At 44.5% G+C, this 14,204-nt stretch overlaps 1 protein-coding gene across 1 annotated transcript in view; it reads right to left on the bottom strand.

Moving 5' to 3' along the window:
• Positions 1-45: 45 nt before the first annotated feature.
• Positions 46-14,204, bottom strand: part of pcsk5b (proprotein convertase subtilisin/kexin type 5b) — an 84,801-nt gene continuing 70,642 nt past the window's right edge. The window contains 14 exon segments of the mRNA XM_029259404.1: positions 46-1,972; positions 2,511-2,694; positions 2,849-2,949; positions 3,869-4,086; positions 4,423-4,594; positions 5,105-5,338; positions 5,989-6,231; positions 6,652-6,866; positions 7,528-7,726; positions 8,546-8,629; positions 8,962-9,162; positions 9,888-10,030; positions 10,788-10,830; positions 13,583-13,660. Of these exon segments, the coding sequence (XP_029115237.1) occupies positions 1,539-1,972; positions 2,511-2,694; positions 2,849-2,949; positions 3,869-4,086; positions 4,423-4,594; positions 5,105-5,338; positions 5,989-6,231; positions 6,652-6,866; positions 7,528-7,726; positions 8,546-8,629; positions 8,962-9,162; positions 9,888-10,030; positions 10,788-10,830; positions 13,583-13,660 (2,549 nt within the window). The 3' untranslated portion in view covers positions 46-1,538.

Here is a 14,204-nt window from a genome sequence, read left to right on the forward strand (position 1 = left end):
AAGCAGGACTCGAACTCCAGACACAGCAGAGAGCAGGCACAGGCCAAGCCTGCTGCACCCCCCCACCCCAAAGTCTGGGTGCAGACATAATTTATTTTCTCTGAATAAATTCCATTGTGCAGAAATCCAAATAATATAAGGCAATGATAGGATGGCATGCATCAAATGTTTTAAACCCAAAAAGTTTAATTCTACTTAAATTATTTTTTCCCAAGTTGTAGATTGTCCAGATGTTCACAACCACCGTAACTGTGAGTGGTAATTGTGATGGTAAGACATGCACTAAAATCTTTGTCAGCTGGTAATTGTGTAAATTTTCAGATGCTTGGCTTTTGTTATTGTTAACATGAAGGAAGAACAACAAAACTTGCCAATGGTCAGATTTGTTTATCCCTGTTGTAATCTTTCCTCTTGCCATTCTCCGTGCTAAGGGTGATTGTTTTGTTGCCTAATAAGCATTAATGACAGAATATTTGAATTAATGATATCCTGATATTACGCATGAGTTTCAGATGTGCAATTAAATTGTCTTGAAAGTTTTAAACAAATATAAATACTAAAGACAACATATCTCATGAAAACATACATGTAAAGTTTAACTGAGTGAAGTACTGTATGTGTGGGGTATACACATTTTACTGAGTGTCCCACAATGCCTGAAAGGTATGGAGTAGGGAATTCATTCATAGCAGTAAATGGCAATTATGTCAGTACCTCAACCACAACCTATTTTAGGGACCACTTTGCTGAGTTTTTTTTTCTGTTGTCTCAATTCTTTAAAATTGTGTATTGCATGCTGTAGTATAATAATTCCTTAAACTCATGAAAACACTTTTGCTGCTTTCTCACTTAATTTTGAATTTGAAATGACTGTTTGCCATGACAGTACATGGTGGGAATGTGTTGCGTGAACCATAAACATCGTAACTGATCACAAGAATTGCGAAGAACTTTAAAATGTTATTTATGGTGACTCGGCAGAAGTTCCAAAGGATAGGACTGTTTCATTTAATTCATTCTGTATTTTATTTATGTTGACATTTACAAGGGACATATTCACGTCAAAACTATAGTACTGATCAAACAATCATTCTGTATAAGGCAAAATAGAGCCATGTAAACACCACTTCTAAAGAAAAGTGCAAGAACCAACTGTAAGATGTTTGCCTATCAAAATTCTTGTTCTAATTCCTACTTTGTTCTAAAGGGGTTGACTATCTTACCGCTATTAAACAAAACCTTTGTTTTACTGATGGAAATTGTTCCTGCTGCATTTTAAGGTAGAATGAAGACACTGGATTGTAAATATCTTCTTTTAAAAAGTACCTTTGAATTAACAAAACATGTAATGGGATGTAATTTATGAAGCTCTAGCTGTTCGAAATATGTGTTGGATTCTTCATCTTGTGACAAATTGATTGTACTTTTTATCTGTAAAATAAATCCAGATTCCAATCCATTCAGAATTTCTGGGCGCAATGCAGGGCTTCAGGAGAGCAATACAAGAGGGCCAGCACACATTGTTAGGAAAATTGCTTCTATCTGAATGAGTAACTTTCATCATCATATTCAAGTTCATCTTCTTCATCATCTTCCAGTAGACCATACTTGAACTTGCGGTACACAGTACCATCCTGGCCCATATACACAATGTCTTCATCTTCGTCCTCATCTCCCTCCTCAGCACGATCGCTGAAATCCACTAGCTGCTCAGAGCGGCTAGACTCATATGAGGTCATGGGCTTCCCGTAGCCTCCGCCACCGCTGTTGCTCAGTTTCTCATAGCCCCCTGGCTTTGACTTGGGGGTCTCCTTCGAACGTGCGTGCAAGAAGAGGAAGACCGCTACCCCTATTCCCAGTAGCAGCAGAATGGATGTGACGATGAAGAGAGCTGGTCGTCCAGCAGACTCCTCCACTTCCTGCACCTCAAAGTTGACGCTAAGGACACATTCATCTACAGAGAAAAAAGTCACTGAGTACATGACAATCCTTTGATTTAGATCACATTGCATATATTGACTAGTAAAATGGTAGTGTGTCTCTGGGTTGCTTGACCTCTGCAACTATAGGTAAAAGTAAAATCAGTTGTTGACAAACGTGCCAGTTCAATGCATAGTGGAAAGGCATCAGGGAACGTATAGATTAGTGCTGTTGTCTTGAAGTCAAAGCACCTGGGTTATTTTTTTGCAATGCCCTTGAGCACAGTACTTGAACTAAATTGCTCCAGGAAAAATTACCCAGCTATTAATTAATCCTAATACTGTACTACACAGCATGTGGTCTCGAGTGGACTATAGGCTTTGTGTGGCTTTACAGGTTGCTCGTCCTGTTCACTTAGCATTTATAGAGAGCAGCAGGATTGACAGCAGAAAATGAGCACACAGGCAACCAGCATAAAACCGAAGCAAAGAGGAAACTTTAAAGGATGGCAATGTATTGGAAAAAAGGCAACAGTCAAGGTATGAAGAGCAACAAGACAGAGTGGCAGAGAAGATGGGTCTTACCGCTGCTATCAGTGCAGTTGCAGCACTCCCATGGCATTGGAGAAGAATCGTCAGCTTCCCTGCAGCAGGTGAGGCAGCGGCCATCAGGGGCCAGACGTTCAAGGGCCGGGCACACGGTGCAATTATAGGGGCCAGGTCCTTTGCAGTCTACGCAGGACTCGTCACAGGGTTCACAGTGCAGACTGGGGCTCTGAAAAGCAATGTCAATCCCAAAGGCAGGGTTTCAAGCCACGAAAAAGTCTAAATGAAATACTTAAAAACGTAAGAATTTTGGAAAGGAAGAGATGGTGGTATTTTGGTCCAGCTAGAGTGTACCAGCTTGGAGCTGTGATTTATTTACTTACCACAGAAGCAGCATATTGTCCTGGGACACACAGGGACTTGCATATCCCCCCAGACAACACGTAGCCCATGTAGCAAGACTCACATTCCAGAGCACTTCGATCTGTAATTGCAAACACATAAGCTGTGAACAGTAACATTAATAAAACCCATCTTAAACTTGGCACAAAAATCTTGTTTTAAAATGAAAAATAACAGAAAAAAAAACATATCTATGGACCATTACTTATCATGGGCACCACCCTCTGCATAGCTCAGAAGAAACAAAACTGTACCTAGAAAGTTTTTTTTTTTTAAAAAAAGAAAAGAAAATCCAGATACAGGTAAACCCGAGTTATGATGGGGTTACGTTCCGCAAAACCCATCATAAGTTGAAAATATTGTAAGTGGAAAATGGATTTAATACACACCTCTGCGTGGCAGACTGAGAGATGCGGATTGCGGCCGCTGCCCAGCATCGCAAGAGAGTCCGTTCGCCCGAACCGCTCGCCCCATACGGGGCACGGGGAACCGGAGCCTAACCCGGCACACAGGGCGTAAGGCCGGAGGGGGAGGGGGATGCACCCGGGACGGGACGCCAGTCCGTTGCAAGGCACCCCAAGCGGGACTCGAACCCTAGACCCACTAAAGAGCAGGACCCGGACCAACCCACCGCACATCGCAAGAGAGTATCGCTTGCCCAGAAAAAATTCAAAATTCGAAGTACGGTTTCTACTGCATGTCTATCGCCAGCTCACCATCGTAAAGTCGAAAAAAAATGTTAAGTCGAAATATTGTAAATCGGGGGCTACCTGTATATTTAAAATGAGCTGATGTTTAAACTGGAATTGCTCACTTTTGAAATCGAAAAGCAGATAATGTTGGGATGTGCGTCGCACAGGCAGAGATGACCGCGATGATAAACAGAAAAGTCAACAACTCGACAAGACTTATTCATGTTTTCATGAAGCATAAAAGAGCAGTGAGATGAACCATAACTGAATTTCAAAGGGCCATATTTTTTGCCCTCTTCTTCTCCATACCTTTGCAGGTCTTACAGGTGGGGTGACACCTCTCGCAGGTTCTTTTCCTGGCATCCTTGTAGAAGTTATCCGGGCAGGAGTGGTAGCATCGCCCATTACTCTTCATGAAAAAGTAGTCCTTTCTGCAGCTACGGCACTGGGTGTTTGCTGGGCCATAGCACTCATCGCAGGTGGGGTCACATCGCCCACACACCATGGAGGAAACATTGTTGTAGTGGCTGTAGGGAGAAGGCCCGTGGTCAAAATACATGTAATATAAACATTTAAATGGCAACTTGGTGGTACAATCCGTTCTCTTCAAGGATGACCTTGAGCTGAAGCTGCAATGGTGAAGGAGCACAGAGCGAGGCTGTTGGAGTCTGAGAGTGACAAAGACCTGGGTATGAGTAGAAATGGGAACGCTCGAGAGGTTAATTTCAAATATGTCCTCCAAAGGCTGATACGCAAGAGGCAGAACATTTGTGCTCAACGTGAGCTGTGATCTGGCATAGTGACAGCCCAGAACGTCTGTTGGTGAGAGCTCTACAGGCCTCGATCCTCATCACGTGACCTACTTGGGTGCACAGCTCTCCACGCAGGCCTTGCCCAGCCTGAACAGGTGTGGCTGACAAGTGAGGCACTTGACGCTGTCCTCGCATGACGAGCAGGTGATGTGACATCGCTCACACAGCCGCTGCTCCTCTTCACTGTAGAAGCCATCAGGACAGCGCTCCACACAGGTTTGGTCTTGGGGGGGGGAGAGAGAGAAACGACATGTGTCTCACGAGAAAAGGGGAAGTCTGCGTGTCCATCACAGCAGCCCTGCCACAAAAGGACGGCTGCTTTTCTTCAAATAGAACATGTTCCCATCATGAGATCATTTGTGAAACATCCAAAACAATAAATCATTACCAAACCTGAAGGACTGATACATCAGCATGATTCAATTTATCAAAGTTTAAAAACAACTGAACACGTATTTTGTAAGCTCTTTTTGATTGATGGAAATCATGACCACTGTCTTTTCCTCCCCCAGTAATGAGACAGAAAAGATTGTTTTGGGGTATTCTGCAAGATACAATTACAGTTTGAAGTTTTACATGATTTAAATCGCTCTATTCATTTAATAAATAACTTTATCAAGGTTAATGCATTATGGGCTGGTATGGGTGTCAAAAGGAATCGTCCTGACCAGGACTGAGAATGGTCAAGGAAAGGGTGGGTGACCTGGGATCAATAGCCCTGGGTGACACTCACTCAGCAGGAAGAGGTTCCCATTGCAGCTCAGACAGTGGTGCTGGGTGGGTCCTATGCAGCGATGGCACCAGGGGTGGCAGGCCTTGCACCCCCCATCCTGGTCCATGTAGGACGGAAGGGGACACTCAGCGAAAAAGATGCAGCGGCCTTGTCCATTCATCTTCATGCTGGGCCAGCAGCTCCTGCAATTGTCATCTTTCGGGCCGGAGCACGTAAGGCAGGATTTATCACAGTCTAGGGAGGGATGGAGAGAGGAGACACAGCAAAGTAGTTCTGGGATACAAAATAAGATGTTTCCCTCTAGTCCCCCCAGTAACCTTTGTTACTTAGTCGCTTAGGGGCAAAGACCCAAACCCAAAAGCATACTGGCTGGGAACATGAAGGATGCTGGTTCAAGTCCCATACCTCATTATGAACCCATTCATTATCAATTATCAAATGTCCAACACAGGCTCAGTGGTGATCTGGAACCTATCTCAGAAATACAGGGTGTGAGACAGGGTACACCCTGGATGTTCTGTCTGGCCATGCAAGGACGATCACTATCACATGCATTCATGCATTCACACACACACAATGTAAGAATAATTCAGGGTCACAGTTAATCTGAAACCCGTATGTCTGGACTGTAGGATGAAGTAGAACACCCGAAGGAGAACTTGGAGAATATGAAAACTCCACATGGGCTGAACCAGATATGAACCCACATCCAAACTTGCAGTCCATTAACTGTGATGCTCTAGTGCTACCTGCTGTGCCGCTGCCCCATCCTCGACTGCACTGGTCTGAATGAAATGTCCCTCTGCTTTAAATTTACTCTGGTTAAAAATTCGACTTCAGAGGAGTCGTCATTCTGCAGTCCAGATGCGGCAATGTGGCCGTACCTCTGCACTCCATGGTGTCCAGATCGTGGAAGGTGTTGCCGGGGCACTCGGAGAGACACTCTCCATTGTAGTGCACTGCAGACGTGTTATTACACGTGATGCAGTCATCCTCGTCCGGGCCGTCGCACGAGTCGCAGAGCTTGTGACACTGCAGACACTCTCTCTGATCAACCTCTGGGTAAAACCCTACTGGGCAGTCAGCCGCACAGCTGTCCTCGTGCAGAAAGAAGTTCTTCCTGCACTCTGAGAGAGCAGTGGAAAAAGGCAGGGAGAAAAGTCCACCGAGGGAACTCTGAAACGCACCACCTTGTAGGACATCTTTTCCGCACGGAAATCTAGACAGATAGCTTGTGAAACTGCAGCACAACCTCCCGCTCTTTTAGAGCGCACTTTTAGGACGCCTTTAATTCTAACTGCCACATTATATGGTGTAAAAGTGCAGAAAAGTGCAGAAAGACCATCAGAGTCAGTGCACTTGGATCCAGGATGGGTTGCTGTAATGAGTGCACTTGGATCCAGGATGCATTGCTATAATGAGTGCAGCTGCAGAATGTACTAGAAGGAGCAGCTGTCGTTCTGCATTGATACCAAGGCCCGGAGCACCTGCCTGGTGGGAATCTACAGACACCGTTTGGGTGTCAGAGCCAAGGGTGGCGCACTCACCCTTGCAGAGGCCACCCTCAATGCACTGACTGCAGGCCTTGGAGCAACGGTGACACTGCCCTTCTTGGGGGAAGTATGCCGGCGGGCAAATGTCCCTGCACTCATTTTTGTGTAACAGGAAGGGCTCCAGGCAGGAGTTGCAGTGTGTGGCCGGGCCCTCGCAGGAGGCGCACTCTGGGGCGCAGCTGCGACACGTCCCTTCCTCCGCGTAGCCCCTGCAGGCCGAAAGAACGCGCTAAAGTCACTGTCGTGGGGTGTGGGACTAGAACAGTGCCAGTGCAGTGAATATTAAACCTCTTTTCTTTTTATGTGTGCCATGTATACCATGCAAGCAAACACAATTCAGAAATAAATACCGTACTTAACCACAAGAACACACTACTGAAATTACACTAATGATGCAGGGAAATGATACAAATGCAAAAGAAATTTTCTTCTGTATTAATTTCATATGCATTGAACATGAAGCAAATCTTTCATCTTTGAATGTAATACAAAATCTTTTTTTTTTTTGTTTAATTTTAGTCATTTGACATTTAGTCACTTGGTTGTATTTAGTCATTAGGCCCATAACTGATCGTTTGTAACAGGTTTCACACTCACACACAGTCTGAAGCCGCTTGTCCCAAGTGGGGTCACGGCGAACCGGAGCCTAACCCGGCAACAGAGGGTGCGAGGCTAGAAGGGGAGGGGACGCACCCAGGACGGGATACCAGTCCGTCACGAGGCAACCCAAGCGGGACTCGAACCCCAGACCCACCAGAGAGCAGGACCCGGCCAAACCCGCTGCACCACCACACACCCCGGGTTTCACGCTGCATTTTCAATATTCTTGCAAGCATGCATTGCTATGGAAATGTCTAGAACGGAGGGAACCTTTCACAACGGGTGACACACTGGCCATCTTGCAGGAAGAGGGGGTTCTCGGTGTCAGTTTTACAGCGCAGGCACAGAGTCCCGTCGTGGCACAGGGCACAGCCAGGCAGGCAGTCCTCGCAGTGTCCTCTAGTCCTGTTAGCAAAGCTACCCTCGGGACACGTCTTTCTGCAGCGCTGCTGGAGTGTGAGGAACCAGCCTGCGGACACAGGGCTGCAGTCAACAGTGTGCAGGAGGAGGCACAGAAAGAGCAGGGATAACAAACGTCAATAGCACTGAGACACGACTGGAAGATGGTGAAGGAAACGTGTAAACGAAGCACAGTTAAGAGCCTCAAGATGGAGAAGGGGTGGCAGTTACAGGCTTGGAGGACGCAGAAAAAAATGTCCCATGAAAAGGCAGCAGAAACTCAAGGTCAAAGAGAAACACAGGTGGGAAAGCGACTGTGAAATCACACTGAATTACAGACCCGAAGATGAGGGGAGATCAGCCTGAAGTCAATTTAGCTGGCTTGGTTAAAAGAGTTCAAAGAAAAAAGACAAGTGAAAACCAAGCAAGACCAGCTTCGTGTCTTAATGAAGTATGCAAAGAATTAGTCTTATGAATAAACCAAAGTACATCTCAGATCCAAGTGAACAATCCAAAAAGACAACCAAGGCACACTGAAATTGTACTGTACAGCATGCAGTATTTTGCGAATTGCATGTCTGTAGGTCAAACTGAAGTGATCCATAACATAGAGTTTTTGCCTTGTAACAAATCGAGGGTTAATCCTTAATGGAGAACTGGGCAAAAACCCTTCATATTCTGTTGTGGAGCATGAGCCTGGTGAAAGAAGCGTGATCACAGCTCGCACCTGAAGGTTTAGTTTGCAAGTGAAGTCACAACATGCAGGCATGTTGGAAAGGGAGTTATGGGAGTAATGTGAACCGATAATGAGTGAAGAATTTTCAGTTAGTGTGTTAAATCTGTGCTTTGACAGCCCTAAATCATAGCTGAGCAAATGAATTATTCTTACCTGTCTTACAAGCACTGCAGTTATCTTCCTCAGGACCTGAGCATGACTTGCAGCTCAGGTGACATGACACACAGTCCTGCTGGTCTGAGAAAAGTGAAATGCCGCCATCATCATCATCATCATCATCACCACCGAGCTAATAGTCCTGGGTGAAGAGTTGTTCAAAAGCACATGTACCTGTTTTCCAGCAAGCCTTCTTCTTCTTCTTAAGATTTTGTGGCCAAGTGTGGGCAGTATTGATGTGCAAACTGTGCTGAATGCATCACGATATCTGTTGTATAATAATCCCTTTACATAAATGGGTGTAGCTGTTCTACAAATGGTTAAAACTGTGCCCTGAAAGCAGCTCTGGATAAATGCATACCGTAATTAAAATGAACTTTGTTTAGCATGCACAACTTGCCATATAAACCAACCATTTAAGAAGGCGTTCTCAGCGCACGATTTTTGTGCGACGACACATTCGCCGCCCCGCAGCTGTGCGTCTTCCTCACAGGAGTCGCAGTCATCGAAGTCGGGCCCTTCGCACGTCTTGCAGTCACGATGGCACGGCTCGCAAGTCTGGCTCTCCTTGTCGCCGTAGAAGCCTTCCTCACACTTCTGCACACACCTGTCATCTAGAACAAAGGACCAATATTACACCAGATGCAGGTTATTTTCGTGTTCTGGTTACTTTACAGTATGCGCTTAAGAGCTGGTTTATCATGATCTTACCCAACCTTGGTCCCAATCCTCACTATTATAAAAGTCCAAAGACATGCTGTTCAGGTTCCCCCACAGTGTGTGAGTGACAGAGAATGAGTGTGTTCCACTGATGTATGGATGAGTGACCCATTGTAAGTAGGGTATCTAGCAGTGTAAGTCACCGCGGTGAATAAGGGGTGTGGGCTCATAACACTACATAGAGTTCATTGGAAGTCGCTTTGGAGAAAAGCATCTGCTAAGTGAATAAATGTAAATGAATGTAAATGAAGGGGGTGCGGTGGCGCAGTGGGTTGGACCACAGTCCTGCTCTCCGGTGGGTCTGGGGTTCAAGTCCCGCTTGGGGTGCCTTGCGACGGACTGGCGTCCCGTCCTGGGTGTGTCCCCTCCCCCTCTGGCCTTACGCCCTGTGTTACCGGGTAGGCTCCGGTTCCCCGTGACCCCGTATGGGACAAGCGGTTCTGACAATGTGTGTGTGTGTGTGTGTGTGTGAATGTAAATGAAAAACGACCAAACCACGGTCCGTGACCAAAACACAAAAAACATCTTTTACTCACAATGCAAGTTTCTAAAGAAACCTCAGAAACAGTACATGTTAAAAACATTTTTAAACTAATGAGCTCCTGACCGCTCATGTTACCTGACAGGAAGAAGTCGTCCTCGCACCAGTAGCACCCAGAGTCATCACAGTTCACACAATTGTCATCACACTTATTGCACGTCATTGAGTCTTCGTCGCTGTACGTCTTCTCTGGGCAGTTTTTGTAACAACGAAACCCAAATCTCATAAGAGAACAAAAAAGAAATTATTAAAAATATCTGTCATTTTGACAAACAGACCCGCAGAACTGCCTATTATAGTCATAGCAACGTGTATTCGCGTAACACTCACAGGGACTTGAATGGCTCGTGACATCCAGAGATGTTAATGTAGCGGAAAAAAACTTGTTTCATTCAGTATATACAGTATAAATTACATAAATACTGCACACATTTGCAAGACTTTACCGACAACCACAAACGTATTACAGTATGTCAAACTAGAGGCCGCAAGGGAAAGTTTAAAGGTTAGTGAACCCGAGACAATTTATGCCTACTTTTTAAACTCTCATTTTAACATTACTGATGGGGCTACACTTATATTCATGATTTATATATGTAGTCAATTAATAAAACATTATTATGCCTCTAGTGTACGGCTGTGCTAATAGGCAAGAACCTAATATCAGCGGAAAGAATGATCTTTATGTAAAATTATTACATTTACTTTTATTCATTTAGCAGACCCTTTTCTCCAAAGCAACGTACATCTCATAGAAAATTATTTATTCTGATTATTTATTCAGATAAAACTAGATCGTATAATTACACTGTCTGAGAGTTAAAACAATAGTATATTACACAAATTGTTAAAAAACTCAAAAATAGTGCATGTATTTCATCAAATACAGAATAAAAGAGAAATAAAGTACCGCATTTTTACTGTGATGTTTTCAGGCGAGCACCTTTAAACACTGAAATAAATGCCATATAAACTTACCTGTAAAAGCCCTCCAGACACGATGTGCATTTTCCAGGTTTTTCTAGAAAGGAGCAGATCAAATTCAACAAATTGGGTTTACTTCTGAAATAAGACAGGACTTTCTTAGTTCAGTTTTTGGTTTGTCCATATGTCTCTGTCTATTCTAACACCAATGTATGCCTTCCCTGACAGTAATTTTTATATATTTTTTGCTTGTTTTATTAGTAGTGAAATAATATGGCGCTTTCTTTGCAGACTGAGGGTAGCACAGTTGTACTGTCAAACACCAGATGGCAACCTTCTACCACTGAAGTGGAGGTCTCACACACATTGCCCTCTTCTGAGAGACCAGCAACAGAAATTCTTGACGCCACAAGTCATCCTCTGGAAATCTATGGCTTTGGCAAACAAAATGCATTTCGCAGTTGACGACATAATATATCTGATGGCTCTGTGCCTGTATTTGTTGTTGAATGCACGCTGCATTCTCCGAAGTGTAAATTGCCCTGGAGACATCTGCAAATTGAATAAGTGTACATGCGAGTGTAGATTCCGGCACAGCCCACGACAGCAACTTGCAGAGGAAGAAACTGAGATTGCGGAAGGGCGGTAAAACTGAATTACACTTAGAGTTAAGAATGCAGAAATAACAGAAAAAAAAAAACAATTAACTGAAATAATGGACATGTTTGAGAGTTCCTAAACTGACAGCTGCAGCAAAGTGTGGACCAAAATGCGTCAACTATATCCAGTCTTGCTTAAAGACCGTATAGTGTGTTTTCACAGGGTGCTTTTAAGCCATGCTAATGTTATTGTTCATATTGTTGCTGGACCGTTTCAGTGGCCTTCAGGGCAGACCGGTGTCTGAAGGACCCGTCCCTCGAGAAATCATTCCTAAGACTATAAACAGAGGTACTCAGTTATCTTGGTCTGGCACTTGGTCTTCCAGAAAGCTCCAGAGATGTGCCTGTCCTGCACCAGGTCTGTAATATATACTGGCCTGCAAAACTCAGGCTGATCGCTAACTCTACGAAAAGCTCTTTCCAAAACTCTTTGCCCAGCCCGCTCCACATCTCGCATACTTTAAAAACTGTGGGGGAAAGAAAGTCTAATGCTTCTCCTTGCCTGAGGGCAATTCCATCAAGAATTAGCCAGAAATGAACTCCATACCGCTGGATATCGAAGAGATTAAGTTAAACTCGACAACAAGTCATGCAGATTGTGTTGAACAAGTCTCTTCTTGTGAGTTTAATTATTAGGGAAGGCAGTGTTGGGAGTGGGAAATTGTGTCTGCAGGGCTTGGCTTTTTGAATTATAAAAAAAAAACTGTCATAAATATTAACACATACCCCCAAGGAGAGTCTCCTCAGCTGCGAGAAGAAAAGACAGAATTTCTACTAATTCCATTTCACAGCCAATCAGGACCTTAACTTTGCAGACTGGATTATTTAATGCAGAGTGAGATGCAACAGCTATTAGCAATTCCAGCATTTTTGGTTCAGGCACAGTTTTAGGCTTTGCGCAGCTTCACCCATGTTGATTTTTTTCTCAGAGGAATATTACTCCATGTCTCATAACAACCCCAGAGAAAGACAAATAAAAAAGATAATCTTGCACCCTGTGATCCATAATCTTGACTATCCGTGTCACGGCAAGTTGAGGTCTATGTGTCATGAGAAAAAAAGGTTTATGATGTCTGCATGTGCTATCGGTCCAGCAGAATATAAATTGCTCATTTCAACTACTGGAGGCCCTACCTGAAGTGGTTTAGAGTGGGGATTATGGAGCGCAAGGGAAACCTGCCCTCCAGTATTGTGATGGTGCAGCTCAGCTGATCAGGACAAGGGGCAATCAGAGTGAGAAGCACAGGTGGAAAGCGGAGAAGTGGTGTAGCACCCCAGAGCAGCGACACAGAAAGAAGAACATTAGAGGGAAGAAAATAATACCCAGACTCATTGACTGACATCAGCGCGGCAGGGCCATTCGGAGGAGGGGGGCAGGTTATCGGAGACAGGCAGACTGGAAGAGCTGGGCAGGAGCTCTTTCTTTAAGCCCCGAGGTGATTTATCAGCCAGGGGACTGCAAACCCTTATCAACCAAGGTGGCGTGGAGACGACAACTTCTCTCGCACCGCCTCTTTCTCATGGCGGGGGAAGATCTCGCTCTGCCTGCTGGGAGTTAAACTGCATGGAGCGGAAGACCGAATGCTGCGATGAACAAGAACAAGCAGCTCGGTGTCCCTAACCCCTGCAGCCACATGACTGCAGTGCCGACGTCCACTTTCATCTCTCTAAATGGACCCGTGGCCCCATTATCAATGCTTAGGGCGAATAGGGCCTCGCAATCAGTTCATGTGCACTCATCTGTACACCAACCCCCCCCATGTTCCCCCCCTCCTTTGCGTCATCGGTTGCTGAAACAATTAATGTGGCGGAAAAATACCCGGTTGGCCAAGATGACTTGTTTTAGGAGAGCGCGCCACACGGTCACGTAAATGGGCTAAATTACAGGTCAGATCACAGATGGGAGACTGAAATGAGGAACATTGCAACAATTAAGGAGAAAATAGTTTCAAAGGACAGGCGTTAGCTTGATAACCAAGAAGCTAATTAAGGAAGAGACATTTGCAATTGCAATGGAGCAGACCAGGGACGTGTTTGTGTCAAAGGTATATGTGTATATGTGTTGCTGATGTGAATGTTGTAGCTTGTAATACACCCATGGTAGCCTTTGTTCTGGACTGCACAGGGTAGGTGAAGAAATGTTAGAGAGGATTCAGCTGCTGTTGAACGATGCCCGTAAATAAGACCTACCCTGAACACATGTTTTACATCCTTCTTCACACGGAACGTAATCTTCATCGTTAGGATCCTCCACCTCATCTATTGCAGCTACATGGAAGAGAGCAGGGTAGGGAATGGGGGGAGAGTGGAAGTTCAACACCATGTTCCTGGCCACCTATGGAAAGATGATTTCCACCTATGGATGTTAGAGCACAGTCCTGAGCAGAAGCCTTTAACAAAGATCATTTTGGAATGACAGTTCTTTTTTACCATTCTTCAGCTGAAAGTTTTCTCAGACTCTGTGATGCACGGTTTGACTGGATTTTTGCAACTCTTGTTAACCATCGATCAGGTTAAGAGCTTTTAGAAAAGCATAGCTTGGATTGAAGCTTTAAAAACCTTCCAACAGAGCTGAACAATGGAAATTTAAATGACTCGCAAACTTTTGGCAAATTAAGCAGACTGATCTACAGAGAGATGTCAGACACCAACCTACCATCAAAGATCATCAGTATTTATAGCAAATAAAGTCAGCGCCAAACTGGTTTTCTTCCTCTTATTTAATAAATGTTAGCTGAATTGTTTGTAATTTGTCATGTTTCCCTTCTGTGAAAAGAGGCATCGTCTCAAAATAAATAACCTCTGTGGGTTT

The sequence above is a fragment of the Scleropages formosus genome, chromosome 17 (assembly GCF_900964775.1).
Source record: "Scleropages formosus chromosome 17, fSclFor1.1, whole genome shotgun sequence".
NCBI lineage: Eukaryota > Metazoa > Chordata > Actinopteri > Osteoglossiformes > Osteoglossidae > Scleropages > Scleropages formosus.